Consider the following 26,557-nt stretch of genomic DNA (forward strand, 5'->3'; position numbering starts at 1 on the left):
GGCTTTATGTTTACATCGAGAGTTGGAAAAAATTAAGAAAACATTACAGTGAAAGCTTCACTGGTTAGCGACCTGCTGGCAGAAAAAGATGTGATGGATGATGGCCTCAAACATGTTCTCAATATAGTGCAAATGTACTTTTTCCCACTTGATCAAAATGAGCAGGGCACACTCAGTTGTTTTTTGCCTTGTAGCATGGCCAAATGTGCAGCACAGTCCTGGAAAGGGCAGGACACAGCCACCGGATGACAACCCTGGCCTTTTGATCAGGGAGCAAGAAAACAGATCCCTAAGTGACCATTGGTTCTTCTGAGAGTGGGGAGTACACACAAAAGCTGGACCCCTTTGTGAACTGCCCTGTGAACAGGCACCTCTGATCCTACACAACACTTCAAAGGCTTTGAGAGCTGAGCCGAGTGATAAACCTCTTAGGCCACTGGCTGGCACATGTTCCAGAGAACTGTAAACAGTATTGCAAAGGCTTTGGAAATGGAGCTGACACTGAAACCACACCAGAAGGCTGGTGGGTACTTGCAAGCCACACACATCTGGTGCACTGCCTGCAAAAACAGCAGTAACATTGGAAAAAAATTTAAAGGGGAAACAAGATCAAGACAAAGTGGCTAGGAGACATCCCACATAACTCAACACAGGGAGAACTAGGAAATCCTAATTCCTGTAAGAAATGACATTCTATAGACACTTATTACGTGAAGACATGGGGACTGGGATATTTGACAGATACCATCAACAAGTGTGATGATGCTCCAGGAAGCAAGGACACACTCTCCTAAAACGGGCAGAGGAATAGAAGATTAAAAGGAGACCAGGCTGCAATTCTGGTTTACTCTGTAAGCCAGATCAAATAACACCAACCAACAACAACAACCAAAAACCAGATGGGCGGAGTGCCAGAAACTGAACAAACAGAAAATTTACCAATCACACTGACAGAAAAATAAACCTGTTGTTGAATACGAACAGAACATCAGTGACCAACAGGGAAATGATAAAACATCTTACATTCACATGATTTTAGTACCAGAAGAAGAGCCAAAAAGGAGGTAAAATTGGAGAGCTGATGGCTAAAAACTTGCCGTGTTTAGCAAAAGACATCATCCTACGTGCTTAAATATACCACAAGCAGGATAAGCTCAAAGAAATTTACATACAGTAGGACATAATCAACCTGCTAAAGAAAAAGAAAGGATGTTGAAAACGACCCATGAATGATTATTCATGATTATTTTTTTCATCAGAAGCCCCCTTACTGACAACAAGGTACAGAAACAATCAAAGTGCCTGTTGTCTGATGACTGAATAAAGCAAATATGGTATGGACCAGGGACTTCAAAATGGCAAAGAAAAGACATAATATCTTTACATTTTTATTTTTTCACAAACTTTTGAAACCTTCTAGTATATGATCCTTCTTTAAAAAAAAAACATTTTCATCATTATTTTCTCAATCAATAATATATTGACAAGGTTCAAAAGTCAAAATAATATCTACAGAAATATACTGAGAAGTTTCAATGCTACCCAACTCCCAACCACATTCTCCCCAACAGGGAATGATTATATTAGCTTTTAAAAATGTATTGAATTTTAATTTTCAATTCATTTTTAGCAGACTCAATGTAAGTTGCAGACAATTCTAAGAACATAGTGATATTCCCTTCCTTCCTCCCCCTCCTTTTTATTCTTTTTTAAAATTTTATATGTTATGTAAGTTTCATATATTTCATATATACAGATTTGGAACAAAGTGGCACTTCCCCCCACACATGCTACAACCCTTCCTCCCCCTCCCTCTCACTTTCCCACTCTTAATTTTTATGAAGATCTATTTTCAGTATACTTAGTGTATGATCGTTCTTAAAATATCATCCATCATTAGAAAAGCACAGCCTGCCATTTGCAACACAAATGAACCTGGGTGTTTTCGTCAACGTGAAACCCACAGACACAGAGAGAAGAACTGTGTGTGATTTTCTTGCCTGTGGATTCTAAAGCCAGCTGCAATACAGAAGCCGGCCCGAGATGCAGGGAACCGGCGGACACAAAGTTGTAGTCCTAGAGAAGTCAACCAGAGATGCCACCGCGGCAGGACTGCAGTTGACAATGCCTCGTGTGTTGCTCATTTTCTGAGAGATTTCAAGTGCCTTCACCACACGCCCAGAATACTAACGACATAAAATGAATGTGTTAATTAGTTTGAAGGAATCGCTTCGTTGTGTAGATATGAAAAGCCTATGCCTTTATTTCAAAATTTTGCACCAAAATAAACTGATGTTTTAATTCCATTTTCCACAAACGTTTTGAGAGAGAGAGAGAGAGAGAGAGAGAGAGAGAGAGAGAGAGAGAGAAAGGTCTTCTATCTGCTGGTTCACTCCCCAAATGGCCACAACAGCCAGGCAGGGCTGGGCCAGGCTGAAACCAGGAGCCAGAAGCTTCTTCCAGGTCTCCCACACTGGTGCAGGGCCCAAGGACTTGGGCCATCTTCTACTGCTTTCCCAGGCCATAGCAGACAGCTGGATTGGAAGAGGAGCAGCCGGGACTCGAACTGAAGACCACAGTGGCGGCTTTACTCGCTACGCCACAAGCTTTCTGAAGTACTCTTGGACATTCAGCTTATTTAATTTAAAAAGCCAGCATAGGAAGTCCCGCTGTGCGGCATCATGTCTCACTGTCGTCCACAGCGCCCACCCACAAGATGCCCCCATTCTCCCACTCTGCGAGAAAACGCGCGCGCTCCGACAGCGCCATTATGACCTCACACGCTTCCGAAAAAATCCACTTTCACCTACCGTGGAGACGCGCAGAACCGTGGAGACGCCAGCGGCCGGTTCCGGTGCCTTCCCCAGGTGCGCCCACCCTCAGGTCCAGGGCCGGGGGCGCAGGGAGGGGGCGGGTCCCGGTCTTGAGACGTCCGACGGCTGCGCAGGAGGAGCGGCCGCGCTCTCCAGTCCCTGCGGCGGGCGCCCGGCGTTCCCAGCGCGTTCCCCGGAGAGACGGAAGCGCGGCTTTGGTAACTCCCACTCAAGGGGCTCCCTGGTCCCCCGAGGACTCCCGTTCTCCGGGCTCGAGACCCCCGAGGCAGCGGCCGCGCTCTGCCCGCTCCCCAACCAGGACGCGTCCGATTTCGTTCTCGCCCGCAGAGCGCGCTCGGCGCCTCCAGCCGGTGGCTCCTGTGGGGACCGAAGCCCAAGCTAGGCCGGCTTCCCGCGCGCCCGGGACACCCGGCCCGGGGCCCTGAGCGCACCTGGGGAGACTCGGCCGGGGACTCGGGTGGTGCCAGGGCTCTGGGACAGCGGAATGCGAGTCACGGCGCCCTGGGCTCTGGCGTAGACCCAGGGAAGCGTGGCGCGAAGGTACTTGGGCGTTCCAGTGGCGCAATCGGTAGCGCGCGGTACTTATAGGGCGGTGCTCGTGCGGGGGATGCCGAGGTTGTGAGTTCGAGCCTCACCTGGAACATCGTTTTCCAGCCCTCCGTTTGAGATTCAGTTGTCTTTATTCTTTCATCACTCAATTCCAGTCAGAATCCGTGGTGCTGCTGGGAGTAGCTTCTCTCTTCCTTGGCTTTGGCCTTGGGGTTTTTCTGGTAGGAGGACATTCCTGTCTTTCCGGAATGCAAATCAGGTCGTGCTTAGAGTTTAATTGCAAGCTTTTTCTTGAGAGATTTCCAAAATCCGTAGCAAACTGTTTTTGAGAAGTGCTGGTAAGTTTTTCAGCATCAGCTCCTTGCATTTTGACCACCTGTGGTCTCTCTGCCCACTGATCGCTGGTTATTTCCCCCTCTTACCGCATTTGTTCATTTTTACAAGCTTTTCCCCCACGCTTGCGATGCCATTTTGAGGCATCTGGATCTTTCTCATAGTTCAAGTGAGATGATGTGGAGATGGACGGAGAACTCGGAGCAGAACCGCAAGAAAGGGAGGCTCCCATCAGCTCTAGCCTCAGAACAGCTCTTGGTTAGAATAAAAGACAAAGGAGGCTTTCTCTTCTACTTTTCTGATTGGATCAAGGCAAGTCCAAGTTATTTCTCAGATTCAGTGTCCCAAGGAGGCTGCCAGGGACCCGGAGAAACGTACCACAGGATCTCTGGTTCCCATGTAAAAGGAAAGGAAGAAAAGGAGCCGTAATTTCTTTTCCACAAACTAATTGTGTGGGCTCCAACTGAAACAGAGTTTGCTGCAGCCCCTGTGCACCCAAAGCGGTATCCGTGATCGTTGCTGTATGCGTTGGCCCTGTGCAATTTTACTCAGACAGCTTGGGCAGCACCGAGGACCAAAACTGTGCAGACGCTTCCCTCTCCTGAATCTCTACCCTTCTCTCTGCTGCCACTTCAGTCCCAATGCCTTACCTCATCCATGTCATCCCTTGTTTCCCTCTGTGATGTGGGTGCAGAGGTCTGCCATGCCCTTCCTTGGCGGAGAGAAAATACAACTTCTCACCTGTTTACAGTGCTCCTCTCCAAGGCCTTCTGAGATGTCACAGTGGGAAAGGAGCCTGATGGGACCTCACTGCCTTGCACACTTGCTCCTGTCTGACCTGAACTCCCTTCATTTTCCACTCACCGCGGTTGTTGATGTAACTAGGGCTACACCCCCAGGAGAAGCCTTGCCCTGGACGTCCAAGGAGGAAAGAGGAGATTGAGGAGAGCGGGCAGCTCTCAGGTGCACTGAGCTTTGACTTTACAATGCAGCAATGGGGGTGGGGGGTGGGGAAGCGACACCTGGCTCAGAGTTTTAGGAAGGATGCAGTCCAGGAGCAACCAGCCTATTTGTTGCTCGTCCGGGTGTTTTTGCCTCCTCAGGTCTAGCTTCATGTTTCCTAATTCTCCCTTCTGAGGTTTCGAGTCTGTTGTCTAATATATCTATGGAAGGGCATACTCAGTTTGTTCCCCAGAATTTCTTTTTGAAAGGTTCCAGACCCGCCAGTGTTAATTTTACTGTTTTTTCCAGTGATTCCCTGCCCCTCCCTGTGAAAGGACTATATATTTTTTATCACTTGCCATGTGACTTTATGTGAGGAGAATGTAATTCTGTGCCTTTTTGCTAACAGAATTGACAGCAGCATGAGGCATAGGATTTGCATTGCTCAATTTAATGCAAGCAGAAACAATGCGTATTATATGCAAATAGATGTTTCAAAGCCATCTCAGGTTTCTAGTTGGTCTGGGCACTCTACAAATACAAGAGAAAAAGTGTCCTGGATGTTTCTTCAGCAAGTGTCCCAGAGTGGAGACATCTGGAGAGAAAAGGCACAGCCAAGCTGCAGCTGCTGCAGTATTCATGAGGAATAAGTTTTGTTTTAAGTTACCAGGTTATTTTTATAACCACCAGAAAACCCTACCAAAAGTTAACTAGTAACAGTCCCCTAACCATCTTTTTAAACTTTAAAATTAATAGATATTTAATATTCTACAAGTAGTAATTGTGAATGATTATAGATTTGTTTCTGCTGAAAAATTTTTTCCTATTTTTCATTCTTGGCTCTTTATTTCCTTGCATAGATTGGATTTTTGAACATGAGCTTCTCATTTTCCATTGCACTATATCTGTGGGAATTCTCTAACACTTAAGTGGATGTCTCAAGCTCAAAAAGGATTTTGTTTGCTTAAGACATTGCAGAACACAGAACAAAATGCAAATAAGTGAAACTGCAAATGAAAAATCCTGTGAAGGCTGTGGGTTAAGCTGCCTGGACTGCCATAAACAAGCGTCACAGACCAGGGCTTAACCAGCAGACCTTTCTCCAGACTGATGTCAGAGTTGGTTTCTTTTGTGGCACCTGTGTGACTTATAGAGGATTTCCTTCTCTTTCCTGAGTCTTCATTCCACTGAACACCATGCTGTCCTCAAGACCGAAACTCTGGGAGCACAGCTTCTGGTGAGGAGTGCAACACTTGGATTTTGCCCTCATTTTCTAGAGGATTATTACTTTTATGTAAAGTATTTAAGAATATTAATTTTTCGGCCTGCTAGGCTAATCCTTCGCCTGTGGCACCAGCACTCAGGGTTCTAGTCCCCTTGGGACGCCGGTTCTGTCCCGGTTGCTCCTCTCCAGTCCAGCTCTCTGCTGTGGCCCGGGAAGGCAGTGGAGGATGGCCCAAGTGCTTGGGCCTTGGACCCACATGGGAGACTGGGAGGAAGCACCTGGTTCCTGACTTCGGATCAGTGCAGTGCCAGCTGTGGCGGCCATTTGGGGGGTGAACCAACGGAAGACCTTTCTGTCTCTCTCTCTCACTGTCTGTTAGGAAAGTGGCCCAGTTTTATCTATGGCGTGATCTACACCCCGATTTACATCCTAAGCTCTAGCCCCCCCCCCCCCACCTTTGCTGGAAGCCAGGTGGCCACGTGGCCCAACTCCCTGTGCCAAGCTCCACCCCCATCCTAATGGGATCCGCTGCTCTGGCTTCCCTGCCGCCCTCCGCTGGAGACATCTGGTTTCTGTCTCAAGAATTCATGAAATCTTTTACCCATTGTGTTGTTAAGCCATTATCATTATCACTCTCTGTTGACAGCTTTTTACTTTTACTAGATTAATTTTAATGTGGATTATGGGGTGCTAAGAAGGACTAATTATGTTTTTAGTCTCCTCCAACTATTATCTCATTTTGTATAGAGTAAAAGCAATTCTGCAGAAAAGTAAAAAAGAAACTTGCTTATTATCTTACAAATATTTTTTGTGTGTGTGGAACAAATAAGGCACTTGTATAAAATATCTTGAAATTTCCCACAGTTGAAGTTTAAGTGTTTTTTTGTTTGTTTGTTTGTTTTTTGTTTTTGTTTTTGGACAGTCAGAGTTAGACAGTGAGAGAGAGAGAGACAGAGAGAAAGGTCTTCCGTTGGTTCACCCCCCAAATGGCTGCTATGGCCGGCGTACTGCGCCAATCCAAAGCCAGGAGCCAGGTGCTTCCTCCTGGTCTCCCATGTGGGTGCAGGGCCCAAGCACTTGGGCCATCCTCCACTGCCTTCCCGGGACACAGCAGAGAGCTGGACTGTAAGAGGAATAACCGGGATAGAACCAGCGCCCCATTGGGACTAGAACTCAGGGTGCCAGCGCCACAGGCAGAGGATTAGCCATGGTGCCGGCCGAAGTTTGAGTTCTTTTAACACAGGGAAGAATGTCATTCTGTAGAGTGACAAAGTGAGACTTTGGCTTCTTCACTTTCCTGTCATCATTATTTTGATTCTTGAAGATGAAATGGCCTGCATTTACATCTTTTGTGGTTGTCTTCTGCCACAAGTTCAAGTATGCTTTGCAGGGGCCAGTGTTGTCATGTAGCCTGTAACACCTGCATCCTATATGTGTGCCAGCTCGGTCCCAGCTGTTTCACTTCTGATCTAGCTCCCTGCTAAAGCCTGTTTGGAAACGGCATCCTATCATCATGAGCAAACTAGCCTTTCTTTGAGGCAGTTATCATCCATGAGATTATAAGTTACACAACAGGGAATCATTACGTACTGTTGGTGAGAATGTAAACTTGTATAGCCCCTATGGAAAACAGTATGGAGATACCCTTAAAAACTAGAAATGTGATCCAGCAACCTCACTACTGGGTGTATATCCAAAAAGGCATGAAATCTTCAAGTCAACGAGATACATGCTCCATCGTGTTTATTGCAGCACCGTTCACAATAGTCAAGATAGGCAATCAACCAAGATGTCCACCATAAACTGGATGGTGAAGAAAATGTTGTGTACAGACACAGTGGAATATTATTCTTCCATAAAAAGAAGAAATCCTGTTACTGGAAGCAAAACAGAAAGACAAATAAAACATATTCTCCCTCATATGTGGAAGGTTAAAAAAAATCTCAATTTGAACACAGAATAGTAATTACTCTGGGCTAGAAGGGGTATGGAGGCACCGAGAGAGACAGCATGGGTAACAGATACCAAGACAGAGTGACATCGAAGGAATAAATTCCTAGTGTGACACAGCATAGTGGACTGACCACAGTTCACAATAAACTAACATATTTTAGGAGCAAATAGAAAGGTGATCAAGGCTCCAGTCAAAAAGTAATGTCGAAGAAGGGGAAATGTCCATTACCTCGATTTGATCAGGGCATATTTTATACATGTGTTGAAATATTGCATTGCAGCCCATAAATATGTATTATTGTTAATTATTATTTTTTATTTATTTGAAAGGCAGAGTTACAGAGAGAGAAAGAGAGACAGAGACAGAGAGAATCTTCCATCCACTGGTTCACTTCCAAATGGCAGCAACTGCCGGGGCTGGGCCAGGCCAAAGCCAGGAGCCAGGAGCCTCTTCGGGATCTCCCATGTGGGTACAGAGGCCCAAGGATCTGGGCCATCCTCTGCTGCTTCCCTAGGCCATTAGCAGGTAGCTGGATCAGAAGAGAAACAGTCAGGACTTGAACCTCCACCCATATGGGATGCCAGTACTGTAGGCGATGGCTTTACCCACTATGCCACAGTGCTGGCCTATTAATTATTTTTAATATTTTCTTTAAAAAGCACTACGATGTTGTCGATGTGTTTATGTGTTATAGCACATCAGCTAAAGAAAGCTAGGTAGGTGTTGTAGGAGCCCTGAGTTTCTGGGCTAACCTATGCTTTCCATTTGACACTGAGATTTTTCAGTATCCAGAGAGCAGAGCACCAGATACCCCAGCTCTACCTTTGTGCTCCAGTTTTAACACAAGAAGCCTCACTGTGATGTCACAATGTGCTGCTCAAGCCTGGAACCCTATGTCTCTGCTCATCTTCACTTGTCCTCTCTCACCTCACCCAACACCCCACTCTCCACTCGTATTTTCCTGTCTACACTACTTTCAGCCTGGCTTTACTTTAAGCTTCATTTCCTGACCCTGCGTGTCTAATAATCAGAGTCAGTTATTAATAACTAAATAACTAATCCATCATTATTGTGAATCAGTTGCTGACAGCAACTTAGATTGCTTAAAGGCACCACAGAGATAAACAGGTGCATGTATTCCAGGACCACAGGCTTCACCTGTTTTTCTTCTCACTCTTCCTCTTTCCAAAGAGACTGATCTCATGGGGGCCAGGGTCATGAGTCACACACTTCATGCAGAGAGCCGCAGCCCGACTGGGTTATCTTGTGGAAGGAACATGTGCCGGTAGCAAAGAACATTCCCCAATCAACCTTACAGTTAGAAGAAGCCAAGCAATATAATTTTACCAGTACATTCAGATATTTGCTGGGAATTCCTAAAATAGTTTCATTTCCTAAAGAGACAGACAGGCAGAGAGATCTACAGTATAAGTACAATCTCTATTTCCCTGTTACTTTCCCCTTTTCTTCATGCTCAGAATGCTGGCTGAACTATAGCACCAACTGTGCAAGCAAGAAGATAAAATCCACATGGCAGAAGTGAGAGAATGGGAGTCTGGGAGTCTGTCTTCCTAGATTCCTGGCACCCCTGAACTACGTTAGATGGCCTGGTATCAGATTTCTTCTTAAAAGTCTATTTCTATAAGCCCTGATGAATTTAATGTTTTTGATACATGCAGACAAAGGCAAGCCCTAGAGATTCACCTTCGTACCTGGAAGAATCAGGACAGAAGCAGCTCCCTGCCCTGCTCAGCGAGCTCTCCAGCATTCAGCAAAGTGAACATCCCTGCTGGTCAGGATAAAGGGGCTGAGACTGGCATAACTGAGTTCTAGAAGTATTTTGATATTGGATATTGTGGAATCCCCAGTCAAGGTGGACCCTATGTAGAAGGAGAAAATGAAGTCTGTCCAATAGGAGAAGAGGAAACAGGTCATGAGAACAAGAGTGCTCTGAGTAGCTCTGACCTCTGGGCTGGGATGTTTTGCAGTCCTGGAGCTCTGGAGGTAGAGGACGCGCTTGTGATGTTTGTACAGACGGAGAGCCATGTGCCCACTGCTCCAGCCCATGGCACTCTGAAAGGTGAGGTCCCGAAGGGCCATGAGGGAGAGGAAAAGCCACCTGACTATTCGCCCAGCTGGCAGCATGTAGCAATACCTAACATACATTCTAACTCCAGACCCGTTCATGCTATCAACTGTTGAAATGTAATAGAGCAGGTTAGAACTTATAAGAACACTGAAGACCCAGAAGAGGAGGAGGTAGGGAAGAAGCTGCCAGGCACTGTGTGGTTTGAGCTTTCTCCACCCGGAGGTCCCAGGACTGACGGTGATGGCCTGGAGGACACTGAGGAGGCAGGTGGTGCAGATGGAGAGGCTCCGGGCCACCCTGTTCAGGTAAATCACAGCTTTGCAACCAATGTCACCTAGGAAATTTCTGAAGTAAATGACAGTGGTTATGTCTCTGATCCCTGTGGTGCAAATAATGAGTATGTTTGAAACAGCCAAGTGGATGAGGATAAGGTCTATAGATTTTTTCTCAGACCCCATGACTAAAGTACATACATATCTCACAAGCACAAGGAAGTTCCCCACAACTCCAGGTCCAGTGAGAGAAAGGAAGATTATTCTTTGGATGACGTCACTCCAAGTCATCTTCTAAGTTCATGAACAGAACGAGGAAACTTTTTGAGGAACACAAAGGAGTAAAGGTGACCAAGTTCAGCTGTGTGAACAGTCTGTGTTTAGTGAAAACGACAGTGTCTATGTAGTACGCATCCATGGTTCTCTTTCCTAGAGGCCTCTCGTCCCCTCCTTGCTCCCTTTCTTCTTTCTGACTTGCTTCTGTTGATGCAGAGATGGTGATAACTACACATTAAATGTAAAATTCATGTCAGTGCATCACCCGCCTTTCCACAGGGGCTTCTATGTGTCCCTCATGTCCAAATGGACATGATGACCTTTTCCCCAGACACCCGCTTAACAAGTGCAAGGTCCTCCAACAATCCTACACCATGATCCTGAGGACCTTCTTTCCACTGGGCACTCAACTGACCCAGCTGGGCTGTGCACTGCCTTTCTAACATCCTTGTTACCAGACCTCACATGAGTATCGGGATGTAAGCCAGGCACAGAAAGACAATCACTGCGTGTTGTCACATCTGGCAGCTAAAAAGTTTATCCCAAACAAGTAGAAAATAGAAGAGTGGCTACCAGAGGCTTGGGAGGGTGTGCCTTTGGGTGGGGGTGGGGGGGCTACAGGCATGGAGGGAGGAAGTTTAGTGCGTTGAAGGGTGCAGCTGGATGGGACGAGTACCTTCTATTGTTCAGTAGCGCAGGAAGAGAACTGTGATAGACGACGAGTAATTCTGTGCTTCAGCAGAGAGGATTTTGAATGTTCCCACCATTCAACAAAGAAATGAGACATGTGTGAAGTTTTGGATATGGCAATTACTGTGCTCTGATCATTTCACAAATTATATTCAGGTAAGTAAATGTCACACTGTACCCCCAAAATCCATGCAATTACTATGTAATCAAATTATATTATAAATTAAAAATTAAAAATACACTTAAAATCAAGTATATGTAAAAATCAAATGCATAATCATAATAAGAATATAGATGAATGGTGGCTTCTCAAAACAATTGCAGTTACCAAGAGGGAGTAGCTTCCCACAGTGCTCTGCGGCTTCCTCTCTGCCCCCAAGCTCACTGTACAGTAATTAACACAGAGAGAGGGGACAGAAAGGCCCAGCCCAGTGAAGCTAGGTTTTCCACTCTTCTTCTGAGTGGCATATGATGGAAGCGTTTTTCTTTTTCTTCTATCCTATTTATCGTATACTTACTCTCCATTGCTCCAGAGAACATTCTTATGTATTACCTTGGAAATATTCCTTGACTCACTCTATAAACACGATGGTGTTTTGTACCAACCCGGTCCACGTTGAGGCTGAGCAAAAAAGACAGATTTTCTAAAAAAACAAGTCAGTGTCCTCACATAGGTTGTGACTTTTTAAAATTCTCTCTAATTAGGTAGTGTGCTATAGTGAGGGTCCAAGGAAAGGAAAATTCACACACGATAAAATCATAGTAAAAGATCCTATCTTGAAAAGACTGAAGGACATTACAAATAAGAAAAACACTTAGGTAAAAGAGCAATAAACAAAATGCAAGCACACACACACACACACACAGAGAGAGAGAGAGAGAGAGAGAGAGAGGCAAAAGACACTGCGAGGAGGGAGAGTGCAGAAAGGCAGGGAGCCTGGGGGAAGAGCTCCCCACTGCAGGCTGAAAGCCCACTGCTGCCTGATGCCCCCAGCCTCCCTCACGCCTGGGAAACCCAGCAGCCCTGGGCTCAGAGCATCAGTGGTGCTGCTGCACAGTGGCTCCCTCCAGGGCCAGACAAGCAGACACTGCTGGGTGCATTGGGAAGGGATCCCCATCCTCTCCCTGGGTCCTCACACCTTCCTCTTCCACAGGCACAGGGGAGCTGAGACCCTCCCTCTCCCCACCTGCCCCTGACCAGCCCTGCCTGGGGCAGCCCCCCTGGCACTCAGCATCACTCACCTGAGCAGTGTGCAGGGGCTCTGGCAGGAGCTGTGGAGAGCAGCACAGCCAGGCCTCTTTATCCTTCCCTGAGTCCCAGTGCTCAGGGACACTCTCACTGCTGTCAACATGTCAGTGTCAGGAGTTTGGCTCTGCCAGGGGAAAAGGCTCCTTGTGCACGCTGTGGAGCCCTGGGGCCAGCTCTGCCCTCTCCCTGCTGGGCCCTCATTTGCTGAGCCCAGAATCCTCCTGGTCCTAATTGTGGTGAACCTGCCCTGATGAGCAGGAGGCAGCTGGGTGAGGAGCAGGTGGCAGAGGGCTCTGGGTTCCTGGGACCTGATTATGTTCTCATCCCCCTCCTTCCTCTCACCTCCAATACTCAGGACCAACTGGGAAGGAGTATTGTAGAGTCAGCAGTGGACACTTTCTCAACTTTTGTGCTTCAAATTTTTAAAAAATATTTATATATTTATTTATTTATTTGAAAGTCAGAATGACAGACAGATTGGGAGAGTCAGAGACAGAGACAGAGAGAACTTTCATCCTCTGGTTCACTTCCCAAATGGCCACAATGACAGGGCTAGGCCAGATAGAAGCCAGGAGCCAGGAACTCCATCCAGATCTCAATGTGTGTGGCAGGGGTCCAAGTACTTGAGCTGTCCTTTGCTGCTTTCCCAAGCAAATTTGCAGAAGGCTAGGTCAGAAGTGAGCAGCTAGGACTCAAACCAGCTATTCAGAGTAACTTTAGATTCACTATGAATGTTTGATTGGATATTTCTATTTGTGCCAAATATATTGTTGGGATTTTTTTCATACGGTTTACATTAAATCTGCAGTTGGCTTTACATAGTATTGACTGATTTAAAATGTTAAGTCTACCAACCCATGAGGATGGGATGTCTTTCCATTTATTGTTTTAATTTCTTTTAGCAATGATTTGTAGTTTTTAGTGTACAAGTTTTTTTGATTTTATGTTGAGGTTATTCCTAGTATTTTATTCTTTTTTATACTATTTTCAGATTTATTAGTTCACTCCCCCAAATGGCTGCAATGGACATGGTTGGGCCAGGCTGAGGCCAGGAGCCGGTACCTTGTTATGAGTCTCCCATGTGTGTACAGGGGCCCAAGCACTTGGGCCACCTTCCTCTGGTTTCCCAAGCCATTAACAAAGAGCTGGATCAGGAGAGGAGCAGCTGGGACAGAAACCAGTGCCCATATGGGATGCCAGCACCTCAGGCTAAGGCTTAACCTACTATGCCACAGTGCAGGCCCCTGAGGTAGGCAACCTTGTCTTGTCCTTCTTATTGGAAGCAAAGCTTTAGTGTTTTACCCTGGAGGATGATGTGAGCCTGAGGTGTGCAATTGTGGCCTTCAATATGTCAAGGTAATTTTCTCCTAACCCCTGGTTTCCTTGCTGTATTTTAATGAAGGGCACTGAGTTTTGTGAAATGTTTTTTCTGTGCCAATTGAGAGGGTTATGTGATTTTTCCTTCATTCATTGCTAAATCCAAAGTAATTTTTTTCTGCCAGTGTATATAAAATATGCTAAAATAAACATTTGGGGATATAGAGTTGGGTCTAAGGATATACAGAAGGATCTCTCTGTATCCATCTGTTTCTCTCCATTTCAAAGAAAATGAAACATTTTTAAATGTAAAAAATAAAATCTATGCAGATAAAACATCCTCAAAATGAATACAATACATTAAGATATTTTTAAAAATGGGCTTAATGGTCATAGATGTCACTTTTATAAAGCTTATAGAAATCCTTCTGCAAATTGTTTATAGATAATTGTGACAGCAAATTATTTCTTAGCTGTCTGCTGTGCACAGACTTAGTTACTTTTACTTTGATCTGCAAGAAATACTCTGCAAGCCTTGTAGTATAAAGAAACAAGTAGTTTATTTAAGTAGCAAATTTTAAGAAGCAGAGCACAGAGAGAGAGAGAGAAAGAAAGAAGGGGGCGGGGGAGTCCCTAAGAGTAGGGACTCAACCCGGGAATTTACCACTAGGCAATCTTCACACAGCAACGGAAAAGGATCCATACTGAGAACCAAACATCATCAGTAGTCATCACGGGCACGTTCAACATTCAGCATGACTGCGCGTTCCCCTCGGGATGGAACAGCAGCAGCAGAGGTTTGCTCTGGCTCCCTCTTAAAGCCCCCCAAGGACAAAGGGGGCTCATTGCCAAGATTTTAGGCAAGCAGTGTGTCACGTCTCTGATCTTGGCCAGAGAGCCAAGACACGAAGCATGCCTACCTGTTTATCAGAAAACATTCCTTTATCCTCCTCCCTGGGAACTGGCCAGGCTCCCAAGGAGCAGGAGAAGGTCACCCGGCAGACAAGTTACTTGTTTGCCAGAGCCGAACCTAGGTACAAGCCTCTTCATCCTAAAAATTTGTCCTTACAATAATATAAAAAGAGAATAAGATTAGCTTGTAGCTTTTATTTCTCTTAAATTCGGTAAGCTCTTTTCTGCCCAAAGATTCCTTATTCACCAAAGAATCTCACTAACTCTCTGTTTGAACATATTCTCCAATTATTTTCATCAAAATGGTCTTATTAAAATGAGAATAGAGGTCCACATTGTGGCTCAGGGGGTTAAGATGCAACTGTGATGTCAGCACCTCTTATAGGGCTGGTTTCTGATCCAGCTCCCTACTAAGGCACTTGAAAAAGCAGTAGCAGAAGGCCCAAGTGCTTTGGCCTCTGCCACCCATGGGGGAGAGCCAGGTAGAGTTCCAGGCTCCTCTCCTCTGCTTGGCCAGGCACCAGGTGAGGCAGCCATTTAGGGAGTGGACCAGGAGGAGGAAGAATTCTCTTGCTGCCTTGTCCTCTCTTTCTGTAACTCTGCTTTTCAAATAAATGAATACATGGTTCTGGTGCCCCACTGGTCTGTTGTCTGATGAATGCAATGGATGGGGAAGATATGCAGAGGGAAGATCACATGGCCAGCCTGGAAGGAGAGAGAGACAGAGAACACACACTCCAGGCCCAAGGTGGCTTGGCTTATATAACCAACCTTCTGAGAACTGCCCTCCATGACTTAAAGAACTCCCACTGGGCCCACCTCCAGGCACCATAACTTGATGAAGTCTCAACACTGGATCCAATAGCCCATAACATTAACCCATGAATCATTAATAGAACATTTTGAGGACAAGGCTGTTAAGCTATAGGGCTTCAAAGGACTTCTAAACTACATAGCAGCTAATATGAAGATTTACCTCTTTGTGATATAAAGGGAGAGGTTACTAACAGTGGTTAAATATGCTTGCCATTCTGCAGCTGTTTTGATTAGCTCACATTATTCTAAGCAGTGCTATTTCAGTTTGTCAGAAAGGGGAAAAGACATCTTGGTAAATAATATATAGATGTGCTAATATAAATGTTTCTATTATTTTGTACTTTTCAGAGTAAAAAGAAACTCTTTTTCACGCACAAAAGCAACACCTAATTGTCAACAGATTAATTTAAAAATTATTTCGGCCATCTTTTAATTCTTCTGTCGATTATTAACATTCACGAGCAATTTATGACACAACTAACCACTTGTGGACGTGTTGATGATGCCTTCACAAATCTAAGCTTGTGAATTCATTGTGCACGTTCCCTCCGTTTCCCTAACATTACGATGGAAACATTTAAACTAAAAGGACGTCTGTATCACTGGATTATAATCTAGTACAAAAAACCCATGCGTGCGTGCGTGCGTGCGACATTACCAGATGGCTGACCGCAGCAATACATGTGGAAAGGACCAGTCTTTACAGAACAACTCTCTGCTCCCAGAGCTGTGCTTCGTGAGCCGCGCCCCTTGAGTGGGAGAGCCACGTGGAGGATAAAACGGTATGCACCTCTGCGCACACGGGGAGAAACCTGGGCCTGGAAGAGCCGCTTCCGCAAGCGCTGAGAAAAGCGCACCTGGAAAGGAGGAGCTACAAGGGCCCTGGACCCTCCACAGGCTGCGGCGTGGTAGGTGATGGGCGCCTTCCAAGGGGACTCCAGGTCCAGGCCGAATCCGTCTCCACAAGGACCGGGGGCGCTGGGTTAACAGGCAGAGGCAGGTGGAGGGGAGCCACGAGCCGCCTCGACCCAGCCTCCCGCCTTCTCTGTCTCTTCCAAAGCAAAGAGCCGCCCACGTCTGCAGCCTCCGGCCTGCTCCGGCTTCCTCCGGGTTCCGCCGTCAGTGCCCCGCGTCGCCACCCTGGACCGCGGCGTCCTCCGGCCCGGACGCGCTCAGCGCCGCGGCGCGGGCCCTGTGACAGGCAAGCCTTCGGGAGTGGCCCCGCGCGGGGACGAGGTGGCCGAGTGGTTAAGGCGATGGACTGCTAATCCATTGTGCTCTGCACGCGTGGGTTCGAATCCCACCCTCGTCGGCGCCCTGCTTTTAGGGCTGGCAAACGGTTCACAGGCGGCTGCAGCGTGCGCTCCCTCTGGTTCTGTGGCCTTTGCCCGCTTGAGCTTCGCGCTCACTTCTCCGGGTCCGAGCCTCCTGGCGGGGCCGCTTCCCTCTCTTCCCTCTCTCCCGTTTTGTAACAGGCCTGAGCTTGCATCCATGGCATTGATTTGGCAGACGTCCGAGGACATCTTGCCGCTGTGACCCCGATTTCACTCCACGTAGCCCCTTTCTCGGTGTTTGCCACACTCCTGCAAGGGCCGTGACGTCCAGGCGGATCTCCCGCCGTGGCAGACGGGGCCCTGAGTGCCAGGCGGCGGGAACCGGGTGGGAGCGCTCCCAGCGATGGAGGGATGGAGACAGGAGTTTTACTTTAATTAATCAATTAATTTCATTTTTATTTAATTAAAGGAAGTTTTATTTTGGTGTTAGAAGAATGTATTGGTCATGCACCTGGAATCCTTTATGGATCTTGCTAACAACTGATGGTTTTATTTATTTATTTGAAAGAGTTACAACAACTGATGCTTTTCAAACAAAAGTTGGAAAGGTAAGGATTGTAGCTCTGTGCAGTGTAGGACATGGTGCTGTGCTGTAGGCATTCCCTGAGTCACTCAGTGGCCGCTCACACCTCTCCCAGGGCCCCGCAGGGCACTGTTCTTGTTCCTGGAGAGCACTGCCTGCTGCCTCAAGTGTAGGCTTCTCCCTGGAGGCTTTCACCCAATTGACCACTGCAATCCTGTCTTCAGTTTGCCTGAGTGTGAGAACTCAAAAATATGGAATATAGGGAGTGAGAGCACAGGATAAGTGACAGCTCTGAAGTACAAAGGAGTAGGAATTAAAGATATAAAAATTGGAAATAAGAGCCTAACCAGGAATGATACACCAATAAAAATTACTTAAATATATGTGTGTGTATAGTGAACCAAAGAGGAGGGAGGTACAACAGAAGATATAATGTTGCTAAATTTGAGAGATGGTAACGAGGTTGGTCTCAATATCACAACTTTCCCATGGCAGCCTCTCCCATGTACCTGACATGGAGAACAAGACAAATCAGCACCGCCTGAAGTAGTCATTGAGGTTTGACTCAGAGGAAGGGATTAAGTGTCTGGGAATGAAATTAACAGTGGTGTATTCAAACCGAGCCATGAAGAGTTTACTGAGCAACAAGAATAGACAGGAAGTGTCGAGATGAATATGCAGCTGAGAATAGCTCAGTGGAAAAATGTGGTTACAGTTGGTGTGCTAGAATGTAGGTGTCCCATATAAGCATAATTGGGTAATTCCTTTATTGATGTTGGATTGCTAAAACTTGATTGAACTTAGACTCTCAAGCATAGAATAATAACTAAACAAATCTAAAGAGTAGGAGGCATGGAAGAGAAACTGGAAACATACTGCTTAAAAGACTTATTTATTTGAAAGCATTACAGAGAAAGAGGGAGAGACAGAAACAGAGAGAGCTTCCGTCTGCTGGTTCACTTCCCAAATGGTAGCAACAGCTGGAGCTGGGCCAGGTGGAAGCCAGGAGCCAGGAGCTAGCAGCTTTGTCTGGGTCTCTCAAGTGGGTGGCAGAAGCCCAAACACTTGGGCCATGTTTTGCTGCTTTCCCCAGGCAGCTGAATCAGACCTGGAGCAGCCAGACACAAACCAGCACCCATATGGGTGCCAGCATCCTAGGTGGCGGCTTACCCCAGGGCCGGCCCTGGAACTGGAAATCTTGATCTGCAGGACACCCTGCTCAGCGGGAAGCACACCAGCTACCTCTCACTCTAGCATACTTAGACTGCTTCTCAGCAACACCATCGACATAGGAAGATGAACTCTGCATCGATTTTCCTGTGAAATCTTCCACAAGATTTGAAGTCGCAGTGGCTGGAAGCCTCTCCCACTTGGTGAAAGAGATAGATCAGCTTCTAGAAGCTCAGAGGACCCTAAGCAGGTTGCCTATGAAGGTCCATATCCAGGTCAATCATAATCAAGTTCCTGAAAATTAAGACAATGAAGCTCCCAAAGCAGTCTGAGAAAAATAGCGCATTACCTACAAGGGAGCAAAGATTATCAAGTGACAGTGACCTTGCAATAAACCTCACCCCTGAGGCATGGATCCCCTGACCCTATTGAGTTCTGAGTCTGACTGGTAGTGCTCAGAGACTCTTTGGGTCCCCAGGCATCGGGGTCAATTCAGGTCAGTGTCCGTTTGCATCTCTTTGCCAGTGCACAGCCCCCTCCCCCCCCATGTAAGTGATCCCATTTCCCATGAGGAAGACTGAGAAGCTCATCAGTGAAAGTTTGTGGCAGAGTCCCCAGGGAGCCTGGGTTCCCCTTTACTGCAGGGGCTCTGAGTTTCTGAAGTGGTTCAAGTGAGAGTTAAGTGAGGAGTTGTGAGCACGTGGCCTAGCAATTCAAGGCAGAATTCAAGTCAGACAACCATGCTTTCTGTGTATACAAATCAGAGATTTACAGGCCTTGCCTCCTTAGCGCAGCAGGCAGCGCGTCAGTCTCATAATCTGAAGGTCCTGAGTTCGAGCCTCAGAGGGGGCAGCTGGACTTTTGTCCCAAGTTAAGGCTCTGGGGCCAGTGTTGACAATGCATTCCCCTATCAGCACCACCTCTCAAGGAAATGCAAAAATCTTCATAGTAGATAAAAGGCTCAGGTGATCTCCTCGATGCTTCCATTTCAGTTCTAAGGGTGCCATTATCCCAAAGATTTCATGAGTCAGACCAATCTACTGTCTGTGAGCAATGGAGGTGGTAATGGAGGTGGGAGTTGTTCTAGGATCCTGGGACTGTCCTCTGATTGTATTTGGTGCAGCTATGGTGAAAAGCACTTCCTGTGGAACTCCCTATTGTGCAAGGGCAGATCTATTAATCTAAATTGTCTTGGCCATTGCAGTCTCCCTTAGGCCTTGGACACCTTCCTTTGTGGTACCCTAAGGTCTGATAGTTGACTAAATTTAGAAGAGTCCATACTTGGTGCAGTTTTGATTCCTTAACCAACCCACAAACTTTCAGAGCCATTCCCAGTCTCTCAAATAAAAATGAAATTCAGAATCTCTGTTTAGTGGCTTCACCAATGAATTTTGCCTGATCTAATTTTATGTTCCTTCTGTGTGGACCATTCTCACTCTGATCTCCACCTCAAATCCCAAACAATCCAGAAATGGTTTCTGAAGTAAAGATTAAATATGTTCTGATACACGTGGCTTCGCTGCAACACCTATCTTGCTCTGAAATATATTCCTGACCTTTTATGACTTTGCGTAGCATCCTTTGCTACCACAATCACATTGGCCATCATGGGGTCATCAGTTTCATAAACACCTAGAGGAAAATCTGACCCCTCCTGTATGGACCTTGCCAAAGCAAAAACATCAGGCGGAATCTAATCCAGCCCATCAGTCTAGTTGTGCATTTATGGAAAATAATGGGGAGAATACATTTTTTCCTCCAACAACCTTTGATTTAAGGAATACACATTTCATGCATTTCATAAGTACAACTTTAGGAACATAGTGATTCTTCCCACTGTACCCTCCCTCCCACCTCTCTTCCTCCTCCCTATGCTAACTCCATTCTTATTTTTTCTAGTATCTATATTCAATTATCTTTATACACATATGATTATACTAAGACTTCAACAAATAGCATGAAATTAAAAAAAGTTCTTCAACTGTTGAGACAAGGGCTGTTCAAAGTCATTGCATCTCAAAGTGTTGATTTCCCTTCTATAGTTTACCTTTTTGGTGCTCTATTTGTATTAGGGAGAATGTATGGTATTTTTCCTTTTGAGACTGGCAACAACATGTTTTATGGCACCACAGGAATGCGTACAATTCAAATGTCAAAAAGTCTACTGCACAAATGTCCCAGTTCTTTAATCGATGAAATGAAATTTAAAAGGCAGTACAAGGCCAGAGCGGCGGCTCACTAGGCTAATCCTCTGCCTAGCGGCCCCAGCACAGCGTATTCTAGTCCCGGTTGAGGCACCGGATTCTGTCCTGGTTGCCCCTCTTCCAGGCCAGCTCTCTGCTGTGGTGGCCCTGGAGTGCAGTGGAGGATGGCCCAAGTGCTTGGGCCCTGCACCCGCATGGGAGACCAGGAGAAGCACCTGGCTCCTGCCTTCGGATCAGTGCAGTGGCCATTGGAGGGTGAACCAATGGCAAAGGAAGACCTTTCTCTCTGTCTCTCTCTTTCTCTCACTGCGCACTCTGCCTGTAAAAAAAAAAAAAAAAAAAAAGGCAGTACAAACATTATAGATAACAACAGATTTCAGAGACAGTCCCAAAGAATACATGTTGCATACTACTAAGGTCTTCTTTCCTTATTTTTATCCAATCTGATAATCTAGGCCAACTGAAGTAGAAGTTAATCATTTTATCATGATGTGTATGTAAATGAACATTTAATTCCCAAATGAGTTGTAGAAAATTAGTGAGAAAAAAATAATGCTGTTTATATCAAGTACGATGAAATGGAAGTGAAGGAAATAAGAGCTAGAGGATAATGTTGGAGAGGTTAGTAATACTAAGATTATATTGCATTTTCACAAGTGTTCTCACCTACTGTCCCCATAAGCCACCGATGTGGCAGAGAAGTGGCAGTGAGGGCATCTCAGCACCCACACATCACACCCCATTTCAGGTGCCTTATTCTGTCCGGGTGCGGTCTCCCCAAAGGAAGCCACAGAGAAGCTCCAGAGTGTTACTTGGAAGACAGTGAAAGAGACACAGGGAAAACAAAACCGACAACACAGCAGTCAGGTAACCTTGTGCATCAGCCAAGGTGGGACTGTTAAGTACTGCCTTGGAGGTTCTGTGTTTTTAGAAGTCCGATCTGTATGACTGGGACATACACCAGACAGGACCCTCCCCCTCCCCCACAGTGAAGGAATCCACTGGAAATAAAGTGAGTCCCAGTTTCCTCAGCCCACTAGGAAGACAGTGCTTGGAACACAAAAGTTTGAGAAGCACCTGAATCTCTAAGCAGGATGATTGGTGATGTCCATCTACATGAGGCCAGTCTGTGAAGAATGCGCAAAAGACAGTACAGAGTCAAAGAATGTGAACCAACAACTTATCTGAAAAGAAGTCCTGAAAACTGTCCCATTAGTAACCACTACAAAAAGCACATTAAACACCTAAGAATAAATTTTATTAAGAAGATGAGAGATCTGTACCCTCAAAATATAAAATATTGATAAAAGACATTGAAGACACAAATAATAGAGATAGCCAGTCTTCACGGATTGGAACAATTCACACAGTTAAAATGTAGTGGGCGAGGTAGGGTCTAAACCCCTATTCCAGGTCATTTTCTTTTACCTATTGAAGCATTCTAAGTTCAGGCACAAATACAGTGCACAAAGTGATGGAACAAGGACATAAGCCTCAGCCATTCTTGCTCATTGCCCAAAAGATAGATAAACATAGGAATGTATTCCTTGCCTTTGAATCTCAATTGGGCCTCATACCCTATTGCCTTCACACCCCCACCCTGTATTCTTTTCCAGGCTCCCAAGGCCCATCAGTGTGCATACAGGCAGCTGGTCACCCACCTCTATGAATTTATTTTCTCTGAAGAAATGTGGTCTGGCTGTAAATTCGTACACTGCCTCCTCTCTAGTCTGCGCCTCTTTTCCTAACACAAAGTGGAAAAAAACACACACTTGGGCATGGCTCAGGGATAGAGTGGGCCAGGAAGGGACAGGATGGGGAGAGAAGTACAGAAATGGTGCCCTGGAGAGAGCAAGCCCCTCCAAGTTGCTGGCTTCTGGTGAGGTGGAAAGGGGTGTGGTTACCTCATACCACCTCCAAGTCCCAGGTGAGGGGAGATACATCCTGGGAAAGGGGTTATTTGACTGTCAGGTAGTGGATAGGATTACACTGGGCAGGGGAGGTGTGGCTTCCAGCTTGTGGACTTAATCTAGCACCCTGCCTGATCCCATATGAAAAATGTCACTGGTAATCAAAGTAATAAGCAGATTCACTTCAAATCTACTATAACTCCATAGTAATCAAAATAACATGGTACTGGCATGAAGACAGACATGTAAAGCAATGGGACTAAATTGGGTGTCTGCTGCAGTGGTTAAAGCACTAGTTGAGATGCCTACACCCCATAATCAGAGTGCCTGAATTCCAGAGTGCTGAGTTGGAATTCCAGTTCCAACCCAATATCAGCTTCTGCTAATATACAGCCTGGGAGGCAGTAAGTTTTGGCTCCATTACTTGGGTCCTTGTTTTTCTGGTTTCTGGCTTTGGCCCAGGGCCAACACTGGCTGTTGGATGAATTTGGGGAGTGAACCAGTGGATGGAAGACCTTTCTCTCCCTCTCTCTTTCAAATAATCAGAAACTGGATGTGAGGGCGATCTGCCTGTGATCTCTGCCACCCCATTGATCGGCAGGGTTGATTCAGCTGATCTGGCTGGCTAGGCGGGTGTCCCCTTCCTCCTTCACCTTCCAGGTCCCTCCTGAAGCTGCGTGCTCAGTGGAAGAGGACAACCTTCCCCGCTAGAGGAGGACCGGTCTTCGGTCAAGGGTATATGAGTAGCTGCGCTCCCCTGCTAGAACCTCCAAACAAGCTCTCAAATAGTTGGAAATTAAAAGCAAAACAATAGAGAGTCCAGTAAAAAACCCAAACATATTTGAATATAGTCTTTGGGTTTTTGACAAAGGCATCAAGAATATACAATCAAGAAAGGATAATCTCTTCACGAAATGGTGTTGGGAACCTGGGTACTACATGCAGAAGAATGAAAATTAGAACTGTATCTTCCCAATACAAAACACCAACTAAAAATGTACTGACAACTTAAAGGTAAGACCAGAAAATCTAAAATTCCTAGAAGAAGAAAGGTAGAGGAGAAGCTCCTAGTTGTGAGTCATAGTCATATTTCTTTGGATGGGACACTAAATCTTAGGCAACAATGGCAAAAAGTAGACAAATAGGACTGCAGAAACATAAAAATCTTTTGCAAATCAAAGGAAACCAACAGCATTATGAGAAGGCAGCCCAGGGTTATGGAAAAGTATTTACAAACTACATATCTGATTAGAGGTTATGAAAAAAAATACATAGGCCGGCGCCGCAGCTCAATAGGCTAATCCTCCACCTGCGGCGCCACCACCCAGGGGTTCTAGTGCCCAGGGCACCGGTTCTGTCCAGTTTGCTCCTCTTCCAGTCCAGCTCTCTGCTGTGGCCCAGGAGTGCAGTGGAGGATGGCCCAAGTGCTTGGGCTCTGCACCCCATGGGAAACCAGGAGAAGCATCCGGCTCCTGGCTTCGGATCAGCACAGTGCTCCAGCTGCAGCGGCCATTGCGGGGTGAACCAATGGAAAAGGAAGACCTTCCTCTCTGTCTCTTTCATTGTCCACTCTGCCTGTCAAAAAAAAATACATAGAGAAAGGTCACCACAAGACAAATCGCAAAATACACCCAACACTGGAATAAAGAAGGTTTATTGTGGGATGGGGGAAACCCAACAGGATGCCTCCCATGCATGAGAGAATAGCAGCCTGTAAGAACAGGTCTTATAAAGCTTTGCAGAGGTGAGGAAGTGGGAGCAGTGAATCCCGTTAGGGTGGGGGTGACACTTGTGCTTGGGCCATTTGGTCACCTGACTTCTAGTAAGCCAGACTGGGCTTAGGATTGAAGCTTATTGTACAAAATGGCAGTGCAGCCACAGCCTAAGGTCGTACTCCAGATAATATGGTAACATTTTACTAACACGTCGGACACTCACCCAACTCAACAGAAAATCTGATGAAAACCTGGCAAAGAATCTGAAGGGACATTTTACCAAAGATGAGGCAACAAGTATATTTAGAAAAGCTCAGCAGGGAAGCACAAATCAAAACTACAGTGAAATATGATCTCAAATCTATTAGAATGACTATCATCAAAAAGTACAACTTAGCAAGTGCTTGGGGAGGTGTGAATTAAAAAGAACCTTGCACTCTATTGGTGGACAATGAATTAGTGGAGCCATTATGGAAAATAGTATGATGCTTCCTCACCAAAATAAAGACAGAATTTGCATGGGTCAAGCAATGTCACGACTAGTCACCCACTAAAAGGAAATGAAATCTGTTTACCGAGAGATACTGGGGCATCCATGTACAAGACAGCTTTATTCAAAATAGTCTAGACATGACCTCAATATCACTGTCCATGAGCTAGTAAATGGAAAAATAAAATGTGGTATAGACACACAAAGGCATGCAATTCAGCCTTTAAAATAACAAGAAAGAAAGGGGGAGAAAGAGAGAGAGGAAGGAAGGAGAGGGAGGGAGGAAGAGGGAGGGAGAGAGACTTGTCACTGCAGCAGCATGGAAGAGCCCCGAGGGCGCCATGATGGATTAACTCAGGACCACAGAGAAGAAGGCACGTGATTGCCCTCAGGGGTGGGATCTGAAAAGTCCCACTCGCAGAAGCAGAGAGAAACGTGCTGGGTACCGCGCGCCGGGAGCAGCTGAGGGTGGGGTGGGGGTGAAGATCCGAGGAGGTGCGGGTCAAAGCACGCGGGTCCGGGTCCGGGAATGAGGAGACCTGTTGCCCAGCACGGCGGCTGGCCTTGACGCGGACGTCGTGTGAGGACCGCGGCGAGCAGGCTGTAGTTCTCCACAGACAGGACGTGGGCAGCGAGTGCGCACAGCCTGGAGGACCCGGTCACGCGCATTTCATACACAGCGCTCGCTGTCCACTAAAAGAGCGCGTTTCCAAGTGGTCACCACACAGCCACCAGGGAAGACAGACGTCCTCCTGGCGGTGTTTCGGCGGTGTAGCGGTCATCACGCTGGCCTCCCACGCGAGAGCTCCCCGGTGCGAAACCGGGCGGGAGCAGCGGCTTTTGCCTTTTCTTCTTTCACCCGGGAGGTGGCCCCCGGCCCTGGCCACCCCGAGCTTCAGTGCAGCCCCGCGAGTGGCTGCTCCCCGGCGTCTTCTCCCGAACACGCGGGGCTGCGCCGTGGGATTCCGGCGGCACCGCGTGTCTCGGCGCCGCGGCGCCCACCCCCTCGTCGGGCCGTGTCCCCTGCAGGACGGAGGCGGCGCTGGCCTCGCCCGACCCCAGCCATTGTGGGTAGACGCTCCCTGGTTGGGGTCCCGGTCGTGGTGAGAGGGGCTGACCTGCTCTGTGCTCCAGCCAGCCCCAGGAGCAGCCAGAGGCGCAGATGTGCAGATGCGCAGCCGCCAGGGCTCAGGGAAACCAACGAGAGAAGGCAGTGGCAGCCGGGGAATTAGCTCAGGTGGTAGAGCGCTCGCTTAGCATGTGAGAGGTGGTGGGATCGATGCCCACATTCTCCACAGCTTGCTTTTGAAGAAATCCAGAAAATACCCGCCACAACACTCCCCTGGACACAACAAGATAAGACTCTTTGTCACCTCATGCGACAACGCTATCTGGTGCTGGGGCTTTTCCCCCAGTGGGTCAGAGGAACTGGGGTCACAAAAGTCTAAGATACTCAACTGTCCTTTAGCTCCTCGGTTGCTTTGGTAACTGCCCCAAATTTAGCACAGGACTGCAAAAGCTGGATGGCAGTCCCAGCTTCCTGAACAGGAAGTGAGCAAGTGGAGTACTAAGTCCACAGGTCCTGCTGTGGCTGTGCAAACAGCCTCAAGGTGGACCCCCTTGGAGACTCCTGCACAGACCTCTGCCATGTGACATATGTCTCTCATGCTACACAACACACTATGGACTCTGAGACCTGACCACTGGCTCCCACACACTCCAGAAATCTCTCCAAAGCATTCAATAGGCTTTG

General features: G+C 46.8%; 1 protein-coding gene and 4 non-coding genes across 5 annotated transcripts; 4 read left to right on the forward strand and 1 right to left on the reverse strand.

Moving 5' to 3' along the window:
• The first annotated feature begins 3,384 nt into the window (after positions 1-3,384).
• TRNAI-UAU (transfer RNA isoleucine (anticodon UAU)) lies at positions 3,385-3,477 on the forward strand. Its single transcript has 2 exons — positions 3,385-3,421; positions 3,442-3,477. It is a non-coding gene; the product is annotated as a tRNA-Ile (tRNA).
• A 6,109-nt stretch (positions 3,478-9,586) lies between these two features.
• Positions 9,587-10,489, reverse strand: ORYCUNV1R1563 (vomeronasal 1 receptor oryCunV1R1563). The gene is given in 1 exon segment (NM_001167250.1): positions 9,587-10,489. A coding segment is annotated over 1 exon segment (903 nt).
• A 6,199-nt stretch (positions 10,490-16,688) lies between these two features.
• Positions 16,689-16,770, forward strand: TRNAS-GCU (transfer RNA serine (anticodon GCU)). Its single transcript has one exon. It is a non-coding gene; the product is annotated as a tRNA-Ser (tRNA).
• Positions 16,771-19,264: 2,494 nt separating this feature from the next.
• TRNAM-CAU (transfer RNA methionine (anticodon CAU)) lies at positions 19,265-19,337 on the forward strand. Its single transcript has one exon. It is a non-coding gene; the product is annotated as a tRNA-Met (tRNA).
• Positions 19,338-26,026: 6,689 nt separating this feature from the next.
• Positions 26,027-26,099, forward strand: TRNAA-AGC (transfer RNA alanine (anticodon AGC)). The gene has a single exon. It is a non-coding gene; the product is annotated as a tRNA-Ala (tRNA).
• The last annotated feature ends 458 nt before the right edge of the window (positions 26,100-26,557 follow it).

The sequence above is a fragment of the Oryctolagus cuniculus genome, chromosome 5, assembly GCF_051225735.1.
Source record: "Oryctolagus cuniculus isolate XC-2025 breed Fujian yellow rabbit chromosome 5, ASM5122573v1, whole genome shotgun sequence".
In the NCBI taxonomy this organism is placed as follows: Eukaryota; Metazoa; Chordata; class Mammalia; order Lagomorpha; family Leporidae; genus Oryctolagus; species Oryctolagus cuniculus.